This window comes from Argopecten irradians, chromosome 13 (genome assembly GCF_041381155.1).
Source record: "Argopecten irradians isolate NY chromosome 13, Ai_NY, whole genome shotgun sequence".
In the NCBI taxonomy this organism is placed as follows: Eukaryota; Metazoa; Mollusca; class Bivalvia; order Pectinida; family Pectinidae; genus Argopecten; species Argopecten irradians.
Window position 1 is genome coordinate 9,167,922 of NC_091146.1, and position 19,346 is coordinate 9,187,267.

Below are 19,346 nucleotides of genomic sequence, written 5' to 3' on the forward strand. Positions count from 1 at the left end.
TACGAATAATATGAAATGGATTTGTCTCACTTCTAACTATTTTATCAGGGAGTTTTCTCCCTTGATATATTCATTCACATTTATTGAAACTCATAATTCAAATTATTTATTTGAGTGGATGTGATAAGTGATTGACAATCATGCAAACGTAGATTTTTAATACATCTCTAGTAAAAAAGAGTGAGGTAATTTTGTGTGTTCTAAAAGTAAGATGATCTAAGATAAAAATTGGAATAAGAGCCTTTCTGCGTGAGGGAAGTATTGTTATTTACATGAATTACTGAATTTTCTTTTCTTTTTTTTTTGTCACATTTTTGCGGAATAGTTTTAGTCTGAAATACCATTCGGCAGTTTGTCTAAAATAAGATAGAATAGTGTAATCAATACTAATTTCACAATGTCATCAAACGATTTTTACTGTGCAGTGACAATGTAAACATGGTGTCGCATGATTGTCTCGTAGACAAATTAAATTTAATTAAGGGTGGGTACATGCTGAAATGTAATATAAATAAGTTATCAAACATTGCACCATTATCTGAAATCAACAAAGCCCTACGTAAACTCTTAAGGTGAGTTCCTGCGTAGTGTCTCTAAATGTTTCTATTTTAAGGTTTGTGATATTTGTGTTAAATTTATGAAATCTATCTATCTCAAACTTATTTCAAACTTAAAATAAAGAATGACCCGGATGTAAACCATGTTTTTGTTCATATTATACACTGTGCTGTATAGCGCAAAGCTAGCTGTTGGCATCGTATGCCTTACGTTTCCATGAATTAAAAAAAATAATTTGTTAGCGTTTGGAATCAGAAAAAAGTTTGAGAGACCTTATTCAAATTTGGCGGCTAACCGTCTACTCTATAGTCGTGGAGTCAGTCTTGTGTCATTATCAGAGTCAGAGAAAAAACAACGTCATCAATGGGCCGTTCAGATGTGCGTGGGTAGGTGAGTGGGGCAGGTAAACCCCAACTGGTTCTCGGTATAGAAATAGAAATAGGAGCTACCATTCTAACATTCAGCGTTTTAAATTACATCTCATTGTGTGCTCCACCTGCTTTATTCCTTTATCCATTCTGGACTTCCAACCTTCACATTGTTAACGCGGTAGCCTAGTAATAAAGATGACTATCATAATTTTTGTAGAACGATAACAAATTATATCATAATATTTTGTGTTAAAGTTATATATCTTATAATTTCAGCATAACAAACGATAACAAATTATATCATAATGTGTGAGCACGGATGCTTATATTATGATGGTTCAGATCCATGAACACACTAATATATAATTGACATAGTGGTAAATGTCACATGAAATATCACACGTTTTGAAAGAACGACCATAGCCAATGTCATGTTTCAAACTTTCGGGTGTAATACCGGAAAACCGAGTAGCATCACGTGACCAACATTGGCGATACCCGTATAGATCGCAACCTCCCGAGTCGTCTCACGTTGCCAACATCGGCAATAGCCGTACAGATCGGAATAGGCTGAAACAGTTCGGAGACTTCCGAGCCATTTTTAACGTGTACACATTCAACACCAATGTGTTAAATTAATTCTTTAATAAGTTTGCGAATACGAACTTTACAAAAGTCGGTAAATATGGAAAGTTTCAAACTCAGAGAGGCGGAGAAAAATATGTAGAACATTTTAAATACTTTTTATATGCCAAAAATACAGCAAGTCATAGACCATACGACTTTAAGTGATCACAACAGGAACACTATGTTGACTGAGCCTTCCTGGTAAATAGATATAAGGACATATAATCCAGGCAGTATTTATTTTTTTTCCGAAGCGCAGCCATCTGTAAAATTCGTCAGCGAGAGGGGATTGAAGTTGTAATTCACGGAGGCTTTATAGTAATCTCGGTATGGCCCACCATAGAAATGGGAGCTACCACCCGGCGTCTCTAATTCAATGTGAAATATGTTCCTGCATTATAAACCCACTCACTGCTGAAATTTTATAATGGACTCGTCTAGTCTTTGATTTTAGAATAGTTTAATGGCGTTCTAAGGTGATTATGTTACACATATGGACTTTCTACTTCACTCATGAACAGAGTCTATTCTTAGATATTTGCAGATACCCAATGACTATGTTAATTCAGTACAAACTTTGGATACGATCTAGCATCTGATGTGTTTGTGTGTGTAAAAACCTCGGGTGAAATAATATTCTTCACACTGGTTCAGTGTCTTATTCTCTTTATTTTCACAATGGCTTAAAATGTGCGAGAAATAATAAAATTGAAGTGACAATAGTTGTGTATAAACATGTACATATACACATTTTAGTACTATTTATAAGTGCATTTAAGGTATATATTGGACAATGAAGTAATTCCAACAATGTGGACAAAAAAAAATTGTCAAATTTTCGAGCCGATCTGCCCCTCAGTACAAGACATCAAGACATACAAAACGAACACGATAACATAATAGGATACGAACAGTGCATTTATTGTATGGAGACCATTGACTAACAAAGTAAGATAATGTGTGCATACACGTCAATCAGACAGATTATCACAGGGCCATCGGGCACGTACTGGTTTGTTTTTTGCAATGGTTAAGTAACTGAATGAAGAACTATTGTGTTGGGTTTTTTTTCCTCGGAATTTTCGTTCAATTGGTATTTACTAAGGAGCTTCATATCAGTAACGCATGATTTAATTCATTCAATGCCTATTGCTGGTCTGTTATGGCCCTCATGTTATCTAGTGGTTAAATTGTTGAATTTCAAACGTAGAAAACATCCTTGATCAAGAATTTAGGATTACTGTAATCATTGCAGATGCAGTTGCTACGGTAACCATCATCAGCATTATTCCTGCCATTTTTGCTTAGATTTTCATCTAGAACGACATAGCGCATTCTTAAAGGTACGTCATACATGTTGTTTCTTCTTTAGATAGATCATTTGTGTCTACATATCTCATTAAATAGAAAGTTTGTTCAAGATTGTGCTGTATTGTTTCTTAGACAAAAACCAGTATCATTTGTGCCTACATATTTCAGTGAATAGAAATTTTGTTCAAGATTGTGCTGTATTGTTTCTTTGACAAAAAACAGTATCATTTGTGCCTACATATCTCAGTAAATAGAAATTTTGTTCAAGATTGTGCTGTGTTGTTTCTTTGACAAAAACCAGTATCATTTGTGTCTACATATCTCATTAAATAGAAAGTTTGTTCAAGATTGTGCTGTATTGTTTCTTAGACAAAAACCAGTATCATTTGTGCCTACATATTTCAGTGAATAGAAATTTTGTTCAAGATTGTGCTGTATTGTTTCCTTGACAAAAAACAGTATCATTTGTGCCTACATATCTCAGTAAATAGAAATTTTGTTCAAGATTGTGCTGTATTGTTTCTTTGACAAAAAACAGTATCATTTGTGCCTACATATCTCAGTAAATAGAAATTTTGTTCAAGATTGAGCTGTATTATTTCTTTGACACAAAACAGTATCATTTGTGCCTACATATCTCAGTAAATAGAACGTTTGTTTAAGATTGCACTCTATTGTTTCTTAGACAAAACAAACAGTATTATTTGTGCTTACATATCTCAGTAAATAGAAAGTTCGTTCGAGATTGAAAAAAAAACGACCAACGATAGAAATTTTTGCAAAGCGTACTTTATGCATATTTCGGCTCTGAAAGTAGACAACTTATGGATGTGGGGCGGAATGTTTGCTTGAGAATGATACTTTTCAACTTCCAACTATGAAGTGCTCAGAATAATGCATGATATGTCCAATGAATCCACTGGTAGTGAATCAGGTTATAGGACACGATAAACTAGACAGTGTTAATCCACTGTAATGACGAAATAAAGGGATATCATCATATATGCATCGTAAACTACATTTTACATCTACGAGCAGAATTTATAATGTTGTAAGCATAGACTGCGGTCAGCTATGCACAACAGTAACCCGTGTGTTTAATATAGAACTCAGGTCGATTTCCATTATAGGCTCCACCCACTCTAGCATTACCGTATGAATGGGTTATAGAACCAGAAACGTTGACGGTGTTTTAATTGACATACCGACAGACTAGTTGATTCATTTACCGGTGCGAAATTGTATACCTCGGACAAAAGGTGATGAATCTTATAACTGTTATGTTTGATGATACAGAGCTTTGTCCAGACAGGCGGCAATGTAAGAGTACCCCGTTTAGAACGAGACCTTCCTGTTCAGTAAAGGGACCATCGACACCTCTCTGCATAGGGGTTTATACGATACACACGTGACTATTCAGACTCAGCTCGGGTTACAACTGGATGGAAGCCGGGGAATATTTTTATTTACATACAAGTATCTCACTAGTTGCTAAGTAACACGTATAAACAGTGGGCCGTGTCAAACACACAAATACAGACATTTCGTCAACCGGCTTGCTTCTTTGCATGGATTAGAAATGTCATCGTAAACACAGTACGAAATAAAATACCAAGTTTCGAGGATTACAACGTCATTATATGGTAAGAAGATTTCTTATTACAATATTTCTCACTGTTATGGTGGTTAAAAATAATTCAGTTTAATATAATATATGGTGCCAATCAGTTATTCTAATTATTATTTATTCATTTTCATTTCATTATTCGTATTTGTTTTAATGCCCTGGATCAATTTAGTTGTCGATGGGCTGTACAAATTTCAACAAACAATAAACATTTGTTTTAACCTCTGGATCACAAATCTAGCTTTTCCCAAAATAGCTCTATGTTTTCCATTATTTCTGCGTTTTAATCCTACAGTTTTCCATTTATTCTTGTCTCCACTTTACATTTTTGAGCTACCTCTTTGGTAGATATATATTGTAATGTCATTAATTTTTGAGTGAAACGTCGTTTTTTTCTATAAGGGCAATATGGAAATACAGACTTATCCATGTTTAGTTTGAATGCACTCAGACGCCATAGCCAGATTATATAAAGGTTTATGGGTGTATAAACAACGAAAGGCTGTGGGAACAAATTTATGGCCAGTTCATAATAAATATGTCTGAAGACAAACACAGCCAACAACTTGATATAACACAATACAATCTAACACAAGCTACCGTTGGTACACAGTAGGTTAAATTATATTTTAGTCAGCGAGTGCATAGAAAATAAACATACTCTAATGGAACATAGTAGTATCTATCACAAAGACGGTGAATGGTATTTTATAATACGATCTAAATATTAATTTCTTTCTATTATATACTAATTGATCATCAGTACAGTTAAATGATTAATGAAACTCATTTCCAATTTCATTTTTGTTACACATGCTACAAAATCGTTGTTCTCTTGGTATACTATTCAATCTGCCACATTTAATCGTAAGTTTTATATTACATGTTCTTAATTTGCAATAGGTCTTCGCTAGAGGTGGAGGAACAACAATCAAATAGTTTCCAAAATTCAACTCATGCTTATTCATTCTATAATTAGTACCTTTCGGAGAGTTGAAAATATCATATTTCCAACTACATATAAAAGTACTTTTGAGGGCATGGAATATTATTTTTTAAACAATGTAAATGAGTGAATTCCCTGTTTTCGAAAATATGAACAAGATTACATTCTTCAAAAGTACTTTTAAAGCATTTTAACTACTGTGTTTATAATTATTTGTAATCTGGAACAGTTTATAATTAATGCGTTTTTTGGCGATGATTCTAACATCCTTGTCCAATAGCCAATCATGCGAACTTAAATACTGATAGCTTATGGGAATCTACCAAGTTTCCCGTACACCATGAAATTGGGTGTTGATGTTTTAAACTTAAGAATATGTTTACAAAATTGAAGGTGGAGACTTTCTAAGAGTTTGTAATCTTAAAACTCCTAAAACCCACGACTGTATATATAACAGGTTTTATAACTTTATCAAAAATGTCTAAATTACAATCAATAGACAGGTCATGACTCCTACATTTAGCAATGGCATCATACAAATGTATTCCACCTTTTTAGATGCATGATAATGCGTGAATGCAATTAACAACTCTCAAGTAGCTATGTTTTAAATTTTCGAATCGTATGGAAGTCCAACTCGGTATGGGTCATCATGGAATCGAACTTGTAAAATATCACCTGGACATGACACATATAACTTTGAAAACCAGTAGCTACTGCATTTAAAAATAATACCACTGCATAATTCCATGTAGTCTGGGTGCTACTTGCTACCTGCAAAGACATAACAATGCACAGCTGAATGCATTAGTTATGGATCGCTGCTTATGATAACCTATTAGAAGACGAAAAGCTCATTATTACGATTGCTGACAGCGGCCGTGACCTCTATAAATCTTTCCAGGTAAATATTTTTTTTCTAATATGCGTCTATGGGTTGCCGGCTGCTGTCGGCCAATGTAAATTTCAGTGTCATGTGAAGGATATCTGATATTTGACACGTGAAATATTGCTGCTTGAACAGTAGCAAAGAAGAAGCAATGCGCTTAAAAATTCCTTGTCCATAATTTTAAATGAATAAAGTTATTTTTTAACTTCATATTTATCAGTAATTTGTGAAGCAACGTTTCAGCATACCCACTTAAAGAGATTGATTAATATTAATAATCTTATGAAAGTATTCTGCAAATCACCTATGGTAACACGTGTCATGCAAGATGATGGATGAGAGCAAACTCAAGAATCTTTGCAGAATTTATTTTAAGAATATATTCAAAAGTAACAATACAATACGGAAAGTGCACATAGCTCAACAAACATTGAAATTTGGCTCATTTTCATTATGGCATTTCTGGAACAAAAAAGAAAATCAATTAAAAACATTGAAATTTGGCACATATTCATTATGGCATTTCTGGAACAAAAAAGAAAATCAGATAAAAATTTGGCTCATTTTCATTATGGCATTTCTGGAACAAAAAAGAAAATCAATTAAAAACATTGAAATTTGGCACATATTCATTATGGCATTTCTGGAACAAAAAAGAAAATCAGATAAAAACATTGTTTGAATAGATATAAATAAATATAATGAACTTCTAGCCATTCATTGTAACCCTATGCATATTTATAAATTGAGCAAAATTTTATCTTAGTTATAACAGGATTTCAAATCGGTAAAATTACTAAATTTCGTACAGTACACTTGCGATATTTTCAAACTTCAAAACCGATTTATTAAAAAAAAGATAATGAAAACAAACTAAGTATGAAAATCGTTTAATGCATGCAAAAAAATGGCTTAATTTCATATAGGACATAGTGCGACGTGGGTTTTTTTTCGGAACGCAATTAATTATTTTAATATTTTTATCTTGAAGTAAAATTATAAACTCAAACTTTTCAATGGTGGTAATGGTGTAAAGTAAATAACTTTTGTAACTCAAGGAAAATACTAAATTGTCTGCTCCTGTTTTTGATAGTTAAAAATAGACCATTTGTCAGCGGTGGAGAATCTTTAATAATTTCCATTATATATATCGAATAAAAGCACTAAATCACAAGTCAACATCAACGTGTTCATCAATTAAAACAAAATAAATCTTGGAACATTTTCATTAAGGAAAAAAGTAGCTTTACATACTGGTATTTTTTTAAAGTATACGTTTATTAAAAAGAAAGTATACGTTTATTCTTTTAGCTACACTTACAATATTAAACCTTAATATTAAATATTAAATATTAAATAGTGAACCTTACTACTTAAGTATAATAAGATTCTGAAGTTTACATTCATTAAAATAATCGAAAATTCGTAACATTCTTATTTAGAGCTGTCAAAAAGAAAACAAATGCTGAAACAGTCAATGGAAAAAAGTCACTAAATCAAAAGTAGCAAAACGGTATTGTGGGTGTAAATAAGTAAACAAACTTTGGAATTTGGTACATTTTCATTTTGGCTTGAAAATTGATTGAGCAAACTTTACCAAATAAACTTGAAATTGTATATTATTTAAAGTTGACAATGCAAGTTAAAAAATATACATTTGAGATTTTAAAAAAATCACAGTTTTTTCAAAACTCGTTTCTGATACAACCATTGCGTTTCTAAGGACGGGCTGTCGCCTCGCCATTTTGTTTTAACTCTGCTTGGATACAACACCGGGTACCTACCCCTATATAAAGCGCGTGAAACCACACACACGTGCAATCAGTCGAACGCTTGCTGTTCACGGTGTAACAACTAACACCTGATCAGCTATAGATCTACTGTACTATATACCAAAGACGTATTTACGTGTAACCCGAGCCTGTGTCATAAGAATAAAATGTTTAGTACGTTCAATGTTTTCTCAAATAAGATTTCTAAAAACCTTTTATAGATTTATACAGATGAATAAAACGTAAAGAGAGAACTCATACCTTCGTTCCACGTGCGAGATCCATTTTGATTATAACGTAGAGTTTGTTTACTTTAAAAACCATAGCACGTCTTCTCACAAGGTAATCATAAGCAGCGATCCATAACTAATGCATTCGGTGGTGCACTAGTACGTCTTTGTAGGTAGCAGGTAGCACGCAGACTACATGGTATTATGCAGTGGTATTATCTTTAATTGCAGTAGCCACTGGTTTCCAAAGTTACATGTGTCATGTCAAAGTGATTTTTACAGCTTCAATTTCATGATAACCCGTACCGAGTTGGACTACCGTAAGGTTCGAAAGTTTAAAACATAGCTACCTGAGAGTTGTTCATTGCATTCACGCATTATCATGCATCTAAAAGATGGAATTCAGTACTGTCAGAGTCTAAATAGCTTTTGATAGTGTTTGGAAATTAGGATTATTGAAAAAAAAATATTAAGTGGTATCAATGGAAAGTGGTTTAATATTATAACTAATATGAAAAATGACATTTTTACCTTTAATGAGTTGAGCTTTGAAAGCTCAACTCATTAAAGTGAATAGTCGAAATGCTTTCATTGGCCTTCCAAAAGTTCTTACTTACTAATACGACGGTCAAGTTATGCTTAGTTTCCCAGTTCTGACCATTAAAGTAAAGAAAAGTTGAAAGCATTGAAAACGAGGCTGCGTGGAAATGTAACCACGGACATAGTAAGCCGGGAGGACGTTTTAGAATTCCCATACTTTAAATTAATTTCTTCGTACGCAGACAGATTTTGGCGAGAGATTTTATTTTTCTATTTCATAAGAAATTATACTGGATACATTCACACCATTTTTACCGACTTTAGCCATCCTTGCCCGACTGTTCACTTTAAAGGTAAATCAGTTTATAAGTGATTTAGACAAGTTGAAAAATTATCCTTATTTTTTCTTTCAATATTCTTAAATGATTTAGAAGACTTTTTTTTAAATCACCTGATTATAAAGGCTTTATCTGGAAAACTGGAGAATGAAATTAAATTTTACCTTAAATTTTAGGTCTACGTCTTGCGGTATGCTGACGATACTATATTACTTGCAGACTCTGCTGAAGCTCGTGTCTTTTGTAATTAAAAAAAAATAACTCACTCGTGTGGAATATATTCAAAATCAGATGGTTATAGGTGCATGATTTATGCTTTGTAAGACAGCTATTTATTCTTTATGTATGCATGGTTATTAATAATAATGACATTGGTGAATAGAGATATACAGCCTAAAATATGAGGTCAGGTGTCGGTGTAGGGGTACTGTGGTATAAATTTCGATTTACTGTATAGTCTCTTTTTAAATTTTCATAAAGGTCTAACCCATGTGGCACAGATAAAGACACAGTTGGTGGTAGGATTGATACTCATCGGCTAATTTTCGACGAGCACATTTACACTAAACTTATTTAATACACGGTTTAAATAACTTGAACCAATGCAGGCGTGTTGCACCAGGTATTGGGATGAGGATTATATCTCTGCCTTTGAAATCCAGTTTCATTTTAATCCCTTTTATAGATTGTCGAGTTAAGGTAAATTAGAGCACGACATCACTGTATGAGCAGATGGATTTTCGCATGGGATTTATGACAAGATTATGTAAACAAACACTCTTTTCTGGTAACCATATTAAAGTTATTTGTTTATGTGTTGTAAACAGAATAACAGTAATTACAAGAACACATTACATCCTTGGTAGTTATATGTGTACATAATTAGTACATCATTTATATAAAGATACCAATAGTTTAATAATAACCATTACGGGGTGCCACTGTTATGCTGCCATTGTATTTTACTATTGAATATGGCATAAGTGGTTTTAACAATATACAAAATATACAATCATAACAAGCATTCCATACACCGCAAGTTTGAGTCTATTTTAGTTATAGTTAAACTTCACTTTGATAATGTGGATGTCAATATCCAAGAAATTGATTTGATAAATCGTGAAGTTCTGTGTTGACTTACAATGGCAAACTTAAAGAGATATAGTGGCTATCTGTTTTGGTCAAGCACTTTGTCCTCTACAGTGTGCTTCAGTGAGGTAATGCTACTACGTAACAATAAAAATTTGTTATAACGTTGATTAAAGTCACAGGCCGAATGCACCCCGAATCAACGAAATAGTTACCAACCTAACTCACAAATTCCAATATCGGCAACAATGTCTTCCAAATATCGACAATTAAGTATACACTTTGATCATATTTTATTTCCTATCATTAGACTCCTCTTTAGGTCAAGTTTCACTTTAAAACAAGGCTGCATCCAACACTTTCTGGAAAAAAAAAGTTATATAGCATAAATTTGCTTGACGTCACAACGAAATCACTTCGCATCAAATGGTTATTCGTTATAAGCAAATTCGTAATACGTGTCTAAAAGAAGTATTCATTAAGAGGAGCCAAAACTGAAGATTTGAATTTAATTCGTAATAAGCATATGAAGTAGATTCATTACACGAGAATTGTATTGCATTAGTAATTCTGGTAATAATGGATACTGTGCTCACATTGAACGTTGTTATTCATATTTCTCCATCAGGCGTGATTGTACAATTTAAACAGATTACTTTCGTTTTGAAACTGCCATTGAATTCAAATGTTGTAACGATTGTTTTATATGTTTCAGGTAACCTGATTAAAACGTTTACTCCAGGAAAATGAAGATCACTATACGGAAGCAGGCGGTGAAGACTTGTTCGTTTTGTTTTATTGTCCTCGCTATCGCAATCATTATTTACCTGTTGCGGTATACCACCACAAAACCGTCAATACACAGAGGCTCCGGAATAGTTAGCAAAGAACAAAGACCACACTTAGTGTTAGGGGTACTAACTCCTCACACGAATACAGAGTTCAGAGACGGGCAGCGTTCTACTTGGATTTCAACTATACGGCTTTTACGAGATCAGCTGCCGTTCAGAATAACCTACAAGTTTCTTGTAGATAGGCCGACAAATTACACCGTTCATGAACACCAAAAGCATAATGACATAGTCTTTTTGAATGCCACAGGCGAAGGAAGAGCTGTAAAATTCGGGGAGAAATTACACATATGGTTAAAATACATCCATGAACATTATCCGGACGCTTTACTAGGTGGGAAACTAGACGATGATGTGTTTCTATGTGTTCCGCAGATCTTTAAACGGATCGACCAGTTTAAATCGTCCAAGTTGTATTATGGATGGTCCCACGGTGCTGGATGTAATGTGGACATAGAACAAAGAATTGACGAGATGTTCGTTGTTCTAGGGAGGGACCTGATAGAAAGGATCGCCAAGCGTAGTTACTGTTACGGTGAATCGTGCAATCCGAGTGTGGATCTGATAGACACGAACTACGGCGGGACATCTATCGGGTCCTGGCTATCAATCTATAATGATGTCGATCACCAGCCCGATAATTATAGGATAGTCCAGTTCGGTCGTGATAGTATGGATCAGATGCTGCAGAACATTAATGCGAATTTCTGTTCAAGGTATGTTCTTAATCATAAATCAACAGTTGAAGTTATGAAGCAGCTTCACGAATATAACAAACCTGGGTCTAAAGCACATGATGGGTTTATTGGTGCCGTGACCGGGAGTTTGTTCTCCGGTGATGTCGTAAGGACACCGCTATCGGATTCTCTAATTAACAGACAACTTCCAGCTCCAGTGTTTGATGAAAGGAAAACTTGTGATAATTGGGCCGTGGTGACCACTATATTTTCTCCATCACGCTCAGTAAAACACGTAGCTAATCTGTCAACTTGGTGTTTAGTCATAGTAGCTGACACGGCAACACCAGATGAAAAAACATTTCTAGTGGAATTGGGAATAACTTCGTATGATTCGGATAGAGTCAAATTTCTTACAGTTAAGGAGCAGGTGGAATTGTATCCTTTACTATCAGATGCTATCCCCACTAAACATTTCGGGAGAAAAAATATAGGGTATGCTTATGCAATACACCATAAAGCCAAATATATCTGGGAGTTTGACGACGATAACTTCGGAACAGTGAATTTAAATGACTTCGTCATGGATACCCCGTTTCCGTACGTGACGGTTTGCAATGAAAAGCAAAGTAAACTCTATAATCCCTATCCCTATTTTGGTGTTTCTGAAAGCCTAACTTGGCCAAGGGGTTTTCCTCTTCAATACATTAAAAACAGAACAACAGTGCCTGTTGTGTGCAAATCGAACACGCCGGTTCAACTCGGCGTTATTCAATCATTAGCCAATGAACAACCAGACGTTGATGCTATTTATAGAATGACACGTGCTGCACCCTTTAGTTTCTCTGCAACAAGAACCTCCCATCGACCCTTTGTGTTACCAAGGAACACATATGCACCATTCAATGCCCAAGCGACTTTATGGTTAGCCCCTGCGTTCCCGTACATGGCACTGCCGATCGGTGTCAATGGGAGGGTGAGTGATATATGGAGGAGCTATATTGCACAGTATTTCTTTCACAGAACTGACATCCGCTTGGCATTCTCGGCTCCATATGTGATTCAAGAACGGAATGCTCATAATGACTTGAAGGATTTTAATGCGGAGCTAGACTTGTATCAGAAAGGAAAACAACTGTTTGATTTACTTTCTGCTGACGTGGCCGATGACGATGCTAATGATGTGAATGTCGATCTAGTAGAGTTATATAAGATATTATATTCTAGACAGTATTTAGAACTATTAGACGTCCAGTTTGCTGAAGCATGGGTACAAACTTTGTACAACATCACCGAACACACATAACATGTACAAATACAAACGTTAACGTATAAAAAAGACATTTATAACTGCCTAAGAGATCATTTGTATAAGAGCATCGCTCTGTTTCATATTTTTTATTTGTTGAGGCTATATTCTATAGAAACCTATACAACATTTATTGAAACAAAGGGTAACGAAAGCCGTATGTTTTATTTAGTATAATAATTGTATCAAATTCGCTCATCAGCAAGGCTACAGATACAAATATATAATCAATACGTTCATTGCTTAACCTCGCTTATGGTCATTCTGGGGTCATATAAGTTTACTATGGTTACAAATATCTGCCATCGCAGTAATTTGAGTCATGTTAAGGTAACTTGAGTATGCCGATATATTCATGTCAACCAGACATACCTCAATCATTCATGTCGTCAAATTGACTTACATCATGGAACGTCGACTTTTATCATAACACATCGACTTACCTAGCTAATTACTATGATATCCTTGATATCTAGTTCCGATGATATAATTTGTGTTTCTAAGTTGTGTATATCAACATGTTTTGTCATAAGTTGTTTTACAGACATGTTATAACTCGACTAGTAATCAAGTCATGTTACCGTAACTCGAACTTAAATAACACTATAGCAGGAATATCACGTCCTAGTTTACACCGGACCCATAAAACGTAAAAAAATATTTCAGGTCTTATTAAAGATGCTCCACCGCCGACAGAGCATAAATGACATTCATCATTTGAACAATAATTGGTGTTTAATCGTGTATATATGTGCCTAATTAACACAACAAATAACATAAAACAGTTTATTTCGCCTTTGGTGCATGCTCAATCATTACTTCATTCCATATAAGATATAGTGCCACGGAATTTTTTCGGGATGCAATTAATCATTTTTCATTTTTTTAAACTTTAAGTTAAATTAAAAGCTCAAACTTTTCAATGGTGGTAATGGTGTAAAGTAAGTAACTTTTGTAACTGAAGAAAAATGCTAAATCGTCTGCTCCTGTTTTTGGTAGTGAAAAAATACCATTTGTCGGCGGTGGAGCATCTTTAAAAAACCAATATTTTGAAAAAAAAAACCATTATATACAAACACTGTGGTTGTGACCGCTGTTAAAGCTGACGAGAAACGATTAATATATATAAACATGTTGATTCATGCTTATTAATCACCGAGGCATGTTGATAGCTTACATATTCAGCGCTAACGTTAATTGATCGTGACTATAATGTTAAAAAAAGAGTGTAAAGCATAGGTATATATAATCTGTGTAGAATATGAGACTACATCTATGAGTGATACACCACAGACTGTTAGGGTTTTAAAGACACTCTTAAAGTGCCGTATATATAACATTACATGGCGTGTATACTATGATTTAAATACATATCTTTACTTTCCTTTTATAAAGCTCTAAGGAGAAATGCAAATGAGAATGATTTGGTTTTAATAAGGCTGATGTCGGTTTACTGTTGATGTGTAATATATATATATATATATTAGGTACATATTGGTTTTGTCGCCGGCCAATTGGCCATAGTATATCAACATTCTATCTCATACCTTCGGGTGTATTATATGGTTACCCATGGAATACAGCCTCGTGACGTCATGACGTCATCAAAATTACTGTAATGCATTTTCTCGTAAGTAGGTTTAATGGGAAAATGCAAACAACGAGGTTTGCGTTGACAATATTACGCAATTTTCATGTAATGAGAAATGCGGAGTTTTTCTAACTTATTTCAAAATGGCGGAATATCATAATTGTTCAATTGCAATAACCATCTAGGCATGAGAGAAAAATACTCCTGTGTATGTGGATATAAAGGATAGGGATATTCAAACCTCGGGATCACAAAATGTTTTAACAAGGTAAGCCTCGAGTTTTACAATATTTTGTGACTCTCGGGTAGACTGTCCTTATCCTTCATAAACACATATGGAAAAGTCTTATAGCATGTTTTGCGTTTGACTGATCGATACCAAGATCTAGTGGAACAAGGATTTTTTTTTATATTTAAGAAATATGGTCGCAGGACTAATACCCGTGCCGTATATATGTGCCATTAAACACGTATTTCATGATTTAAGATGACTAACCTCTCATCAATGGTTTAGTACTGGTTAATCTCGTGCGCTCGTGTCATCCAAAAGCTGTATCACGTGGCTGTCCATTGTAATACAACCGCATGACGTCACTGCGTCCACTGAAATTATAACTGCATATGGTTTCCAAAATGTAGAGATATCCTATTTGTGACATTGCTATGGGAATGTCGTGGTATGAGAGTGAGAAAACTTTTCATATGCAGCAATCATGTGGTTAAAATATCAATATCTGTCATATGCACTTGTTTAATGTCAGTATTTAAGTTGTGCTATAGATTTCACCGTTTTAAGAGTTAATGTTAATTATTTGACAATCGATAAAAACTAGTCATGTTATTTCTTATTTACAATGGTCTGAATTCAGTCCAATTGTTGAAAGGTACGTCTGTCTTTAACTGTCTATAAATTAAATCACCCTTTCATCTCTAGCCGTTTGATAAGTATTTTCTTCTTTACAACCTCAATCTAATACCCACAATCATTTTTATCTTATGGGTGAGTTTTACTTGAGTAGATTCAAAGTGCTATGTAGAATAGGGATGGCATGATTATTTCATAAATCTAAACACATAAATCAATTCATAGTTTCATTTACCATTTTTCGCTTTACGTTCTCTTTGTGTTACACTTGTAAACTATTGTGTATTGAAGTTTTTGTTTTTATCAGAATTATATTGTATACAAAGTGTTTATATATGTTATATGTGTTGGTAAGATTGATTCGATCTTAATCGAAAGTAAAGATGATTAACTTGAATTTTAACCTAATTAATGTTTGTGGTAAGTTATCAATTTTATAAAATTATACAAGGGTTTTACATTAAAAAATGATTGCAAGAATTTCCCATATTAGTATTGAAATAAAGATGTGTTCAACTTTGCCTGTTTTAAGCTTTTGTTGTAAGGATCTGGCTATGATATGTAATATAATGCATTTTTTACATATTCAAATTATTATGACAATTCGTATAAATCATTATGGATTCATATATTCTAGATATTTCATGATTTAATATGTAGTCATTGCTAACAACTTGCCAATCAATTAATGTCATTTACTGAAAATAACTTTAAAGTGCTCTATGAGCTTTAGGCTGGCTTTCACTAACGGTAACCTAATACAGGCTAAATGGACTAAGGTGGTGAAGATTTGAATGAACAGAACTATCTAGATTTTTATTGTATTGATTCTTAACTAACGCTGAAAGGGAAATGATCTAGATGTCGGAATTGATAACAGCTTGTCAGTGTCACCAAAGGGTCAGTCGTAGTGAGAGCGCGCGGACGGACAAAACCTAACATCACATCGCTCGCCCTGTTGATAACACTGGTTCTCCATTGGGCTGACTTTCAAACCTGACTCTCTTCTTTAGACTGGCCACGAGACCCGAAGTAGCTGATAAGACTTTCTCAGCAGAGTTCTTTACTATATTATATCCCCTGGTTTGAAACTTAGTATATAGAATCAGACAGGTAGTAGGGACAAAAATAATCAAGTAAAATTTAAGCGATTTTTTTTGTTCAATATTCTAGAGACTGGTGGCAGGTCTCTCTCTTCTTATGTATGCGAAGCACTTGCTACATATATAATTGAAAGTGTGGAGATATTCTACAGCAGGGGTGTATGGTAACACAGGTTCACGATCCAAGGCCACCTCATTTTTAATATGAATCACACACTAGAGAATGGAGAGTGTGTGTGGGTAACGGTAGAAATTAGATACCGAGTGGTATTCAGCCAACCATGAACTCTATAAAGTCATCATCGTTCTTTAAAATAAACTTGGTAATTTTATATGTCGGCGAATTTCAATGGAGACGCTATCCTGCCGTCACCTATTGAGCTTCAATACAGGGCTCGGAGGGACAAGATTTCTCTTAATAATAGTAATATGAATTTATAAAAAGACGTTTCAGTTTGAGAACTGCTAGGCTAACCTTTGTCATCAAAGAAAGCCGTAAAACGAATCAATACCTGATCCAGTGAATAGCATATCCCAAGACAAGTTGTATTGAATGTATAACTATGTACAATGGTATGGCAACGTCTGTGATAACTTGTTCTATGGCTATATTAAGCTAACCATACTTGGACTGGATTGTTCCTTCACATGAGTACACGGGGATTTGGAATACTACCCAAACAAACCCGGAGAGTTTGGACACGGTTTTCCTTTCTCCACTTCTTTGTTATTTGATGAAAACCTCCGCACTATGTATATAACCAATTTCGATCTGAATATTGAACTGAAATCCTTTGTGAAATATGATTTAACAGCGTGATGTGTATGGATAGAATTTATAACGAACGTTAACGCGTATGTTCTTATCTTGTTTGTCATCTCCAACATTTTTATGATTTTTCTTTGAGGGCATGTTTTAACCCTCCGCTGTATACATCTAGGCACTATAGTAAGCTTATGAAGACTATACATCTAGGCACTATATAGTAAGCATTATAGTATTATGAAGACTATACATAGTTACATGAAATATATAGTGTTGCGTTGGATAAAACATTCCACCATCACCCGTTCACTTTTTACGTATCTATTAACCTCATTACTTAAAGGCCCACTACCTTTCCAAAACTGCTTCTTATATGTACGGATCTTTGCAGAAATTATTTTCAAGTGGTTTTCTTTACCAATATACCAGTAATGATTAATTTGACTCATATTAACAACATATACTAACCCTACACCTTTTCACCATTTTCAGTCGTTTTTGCCAATTTTAACGCTTTACAGAAAAAGTTCATTTATTAAACTTCTGTCAATATTTTGCATATCAATAGGGAAAGGGTTGTTCTTTCTAAATAAAGCACAACTTTTCTGTTACTTTTCTGCCCCATTTAAACATTTTGTATTTTCAATATTTTAGAGTAAAATATAAAAGTGCTCAAATTACTGTTAAATGTAAAAATAAAGTGACATAAGTATATCATTTCACACATTAATGCTCAATATTTTACCCCGAACCTAGTAAAGATTTACAATTTAGCACAAATTAGCTAAATACAGCTAAAAATGTTGATACAGTGATACTTTAAGTAAAACCAAATGAGGTAAAGAAACGGTAAAACTGTGGCTCTTATCAAAGCGAAAATAGACACAATTTCAAAATCTCTTAAAATCTCAATATAAAAAATCTACTGAGAAAAGAAATTATTTGACAAAATGTGTTACTTGCAACTTGCTACAGATATTGATAAATTGTATTTGCAAATCTCATAAACTCTTTGATCTTTGTCGAAACGAAACTTTAACGGGACTAAAACCTCAGAAAAATGCATCCTAAAGAAACTTTTTTTTTGTTTGGGAAAAATAGTGGACCTTTAACATTTTATAATTTGGATGTCAAATGCCATAATATACGGTGTTAATTCAGAGCAAAACTTAGAAGATATACGTACGGAGTGATTAACATAAGCATTTGATGACATCAAAATTAGAATAATAAACGATGTCCTTAAGTTAAGTCGTTCGCTATTATGTACTTCAGTATCAGTCTAGGTCTGGCCGATAGCACCCTTGTTATCCGAGAGGTTATTATCACTATCGCTATATCCTCCCTTGTATGCTTGTTCACTAAGTGTTTCTCTGAATTAGCACACTGTATATAATATGGGGATGTGGATGTGGTGCAGAGGTAGAAGGCGCAGCTATGTTTGGCTAGGCGATAGGGTGTCGTAGATCGTGAGTTCGAGGCCCGGATAGGGCACGAGTCAATAAATTGCCATGCTTTGTTAAATTGTGTTTCTTTGATATTCAATACCATTTAATATAAACACAAGTGGTACATAATGAAGTATAATATTAATTGTATTTACTCTATAACACACTAGAACTTTTTAATGTGTTAAACGTATTTCAAAAGTCGTTATGACTACTAATTTTGTGAACAAGTACATGCTTTGTCATTTTAATTTAAATTATTTTCGAAGCCTTTACCATAGTGTAACCATGCATGTCTATAAATGTACAAAATATACAATACATTTATCTTATATCCTAGCCTGATTTGTGTATACAAGATAAACAAATATTACTAATGTTCTTCACTTGCCAGTATTGGGAGAAATCTAATAACGGTAATTAAAACATGACCTAGAA

General features: G+C 34.0%; 1 protein-coding gene across 1 annotated transcript; it reads left to right on the plus strand.

Annotated features, from left to right (window-relative positions):
- Nucleotides 1–4,035: 4,035 nt before the first annotated feature.
- On the plus strand, nucleotides 4,036–16,077 carry LOC138305974 (uncharacterized). The gene is made up of 2 exons (XM_069246282.1): nucleotides 4,036–4,510; nucleotides 11,014–16,077. Exon 2 carries the CDS (start codon nucleotides 11,045–11,047, stop codon nucleotides 13,130–13,132), a length of 2,088 nt encoding a protein of 695 aa, XP_069102383.1. The 5' UTR covers nucleotides 4,036–4,510; nucleotides 11,014–11,044; the 3' UTR covers nucleotides 13,133–16,077.
- The last annotated feature ends 3,269 nt before the right edge of the window (nucleotides 16,078–19,346 follow it).

Coding starts and splice junctions, on each gene's coding strand:
- LOC138305974 (XM_069246282.1), top strand. CDS start 11,045: ATGAAGATCACTATACGGAAGCAGGCGGTGAAGACTTGTTCGTTTTGT.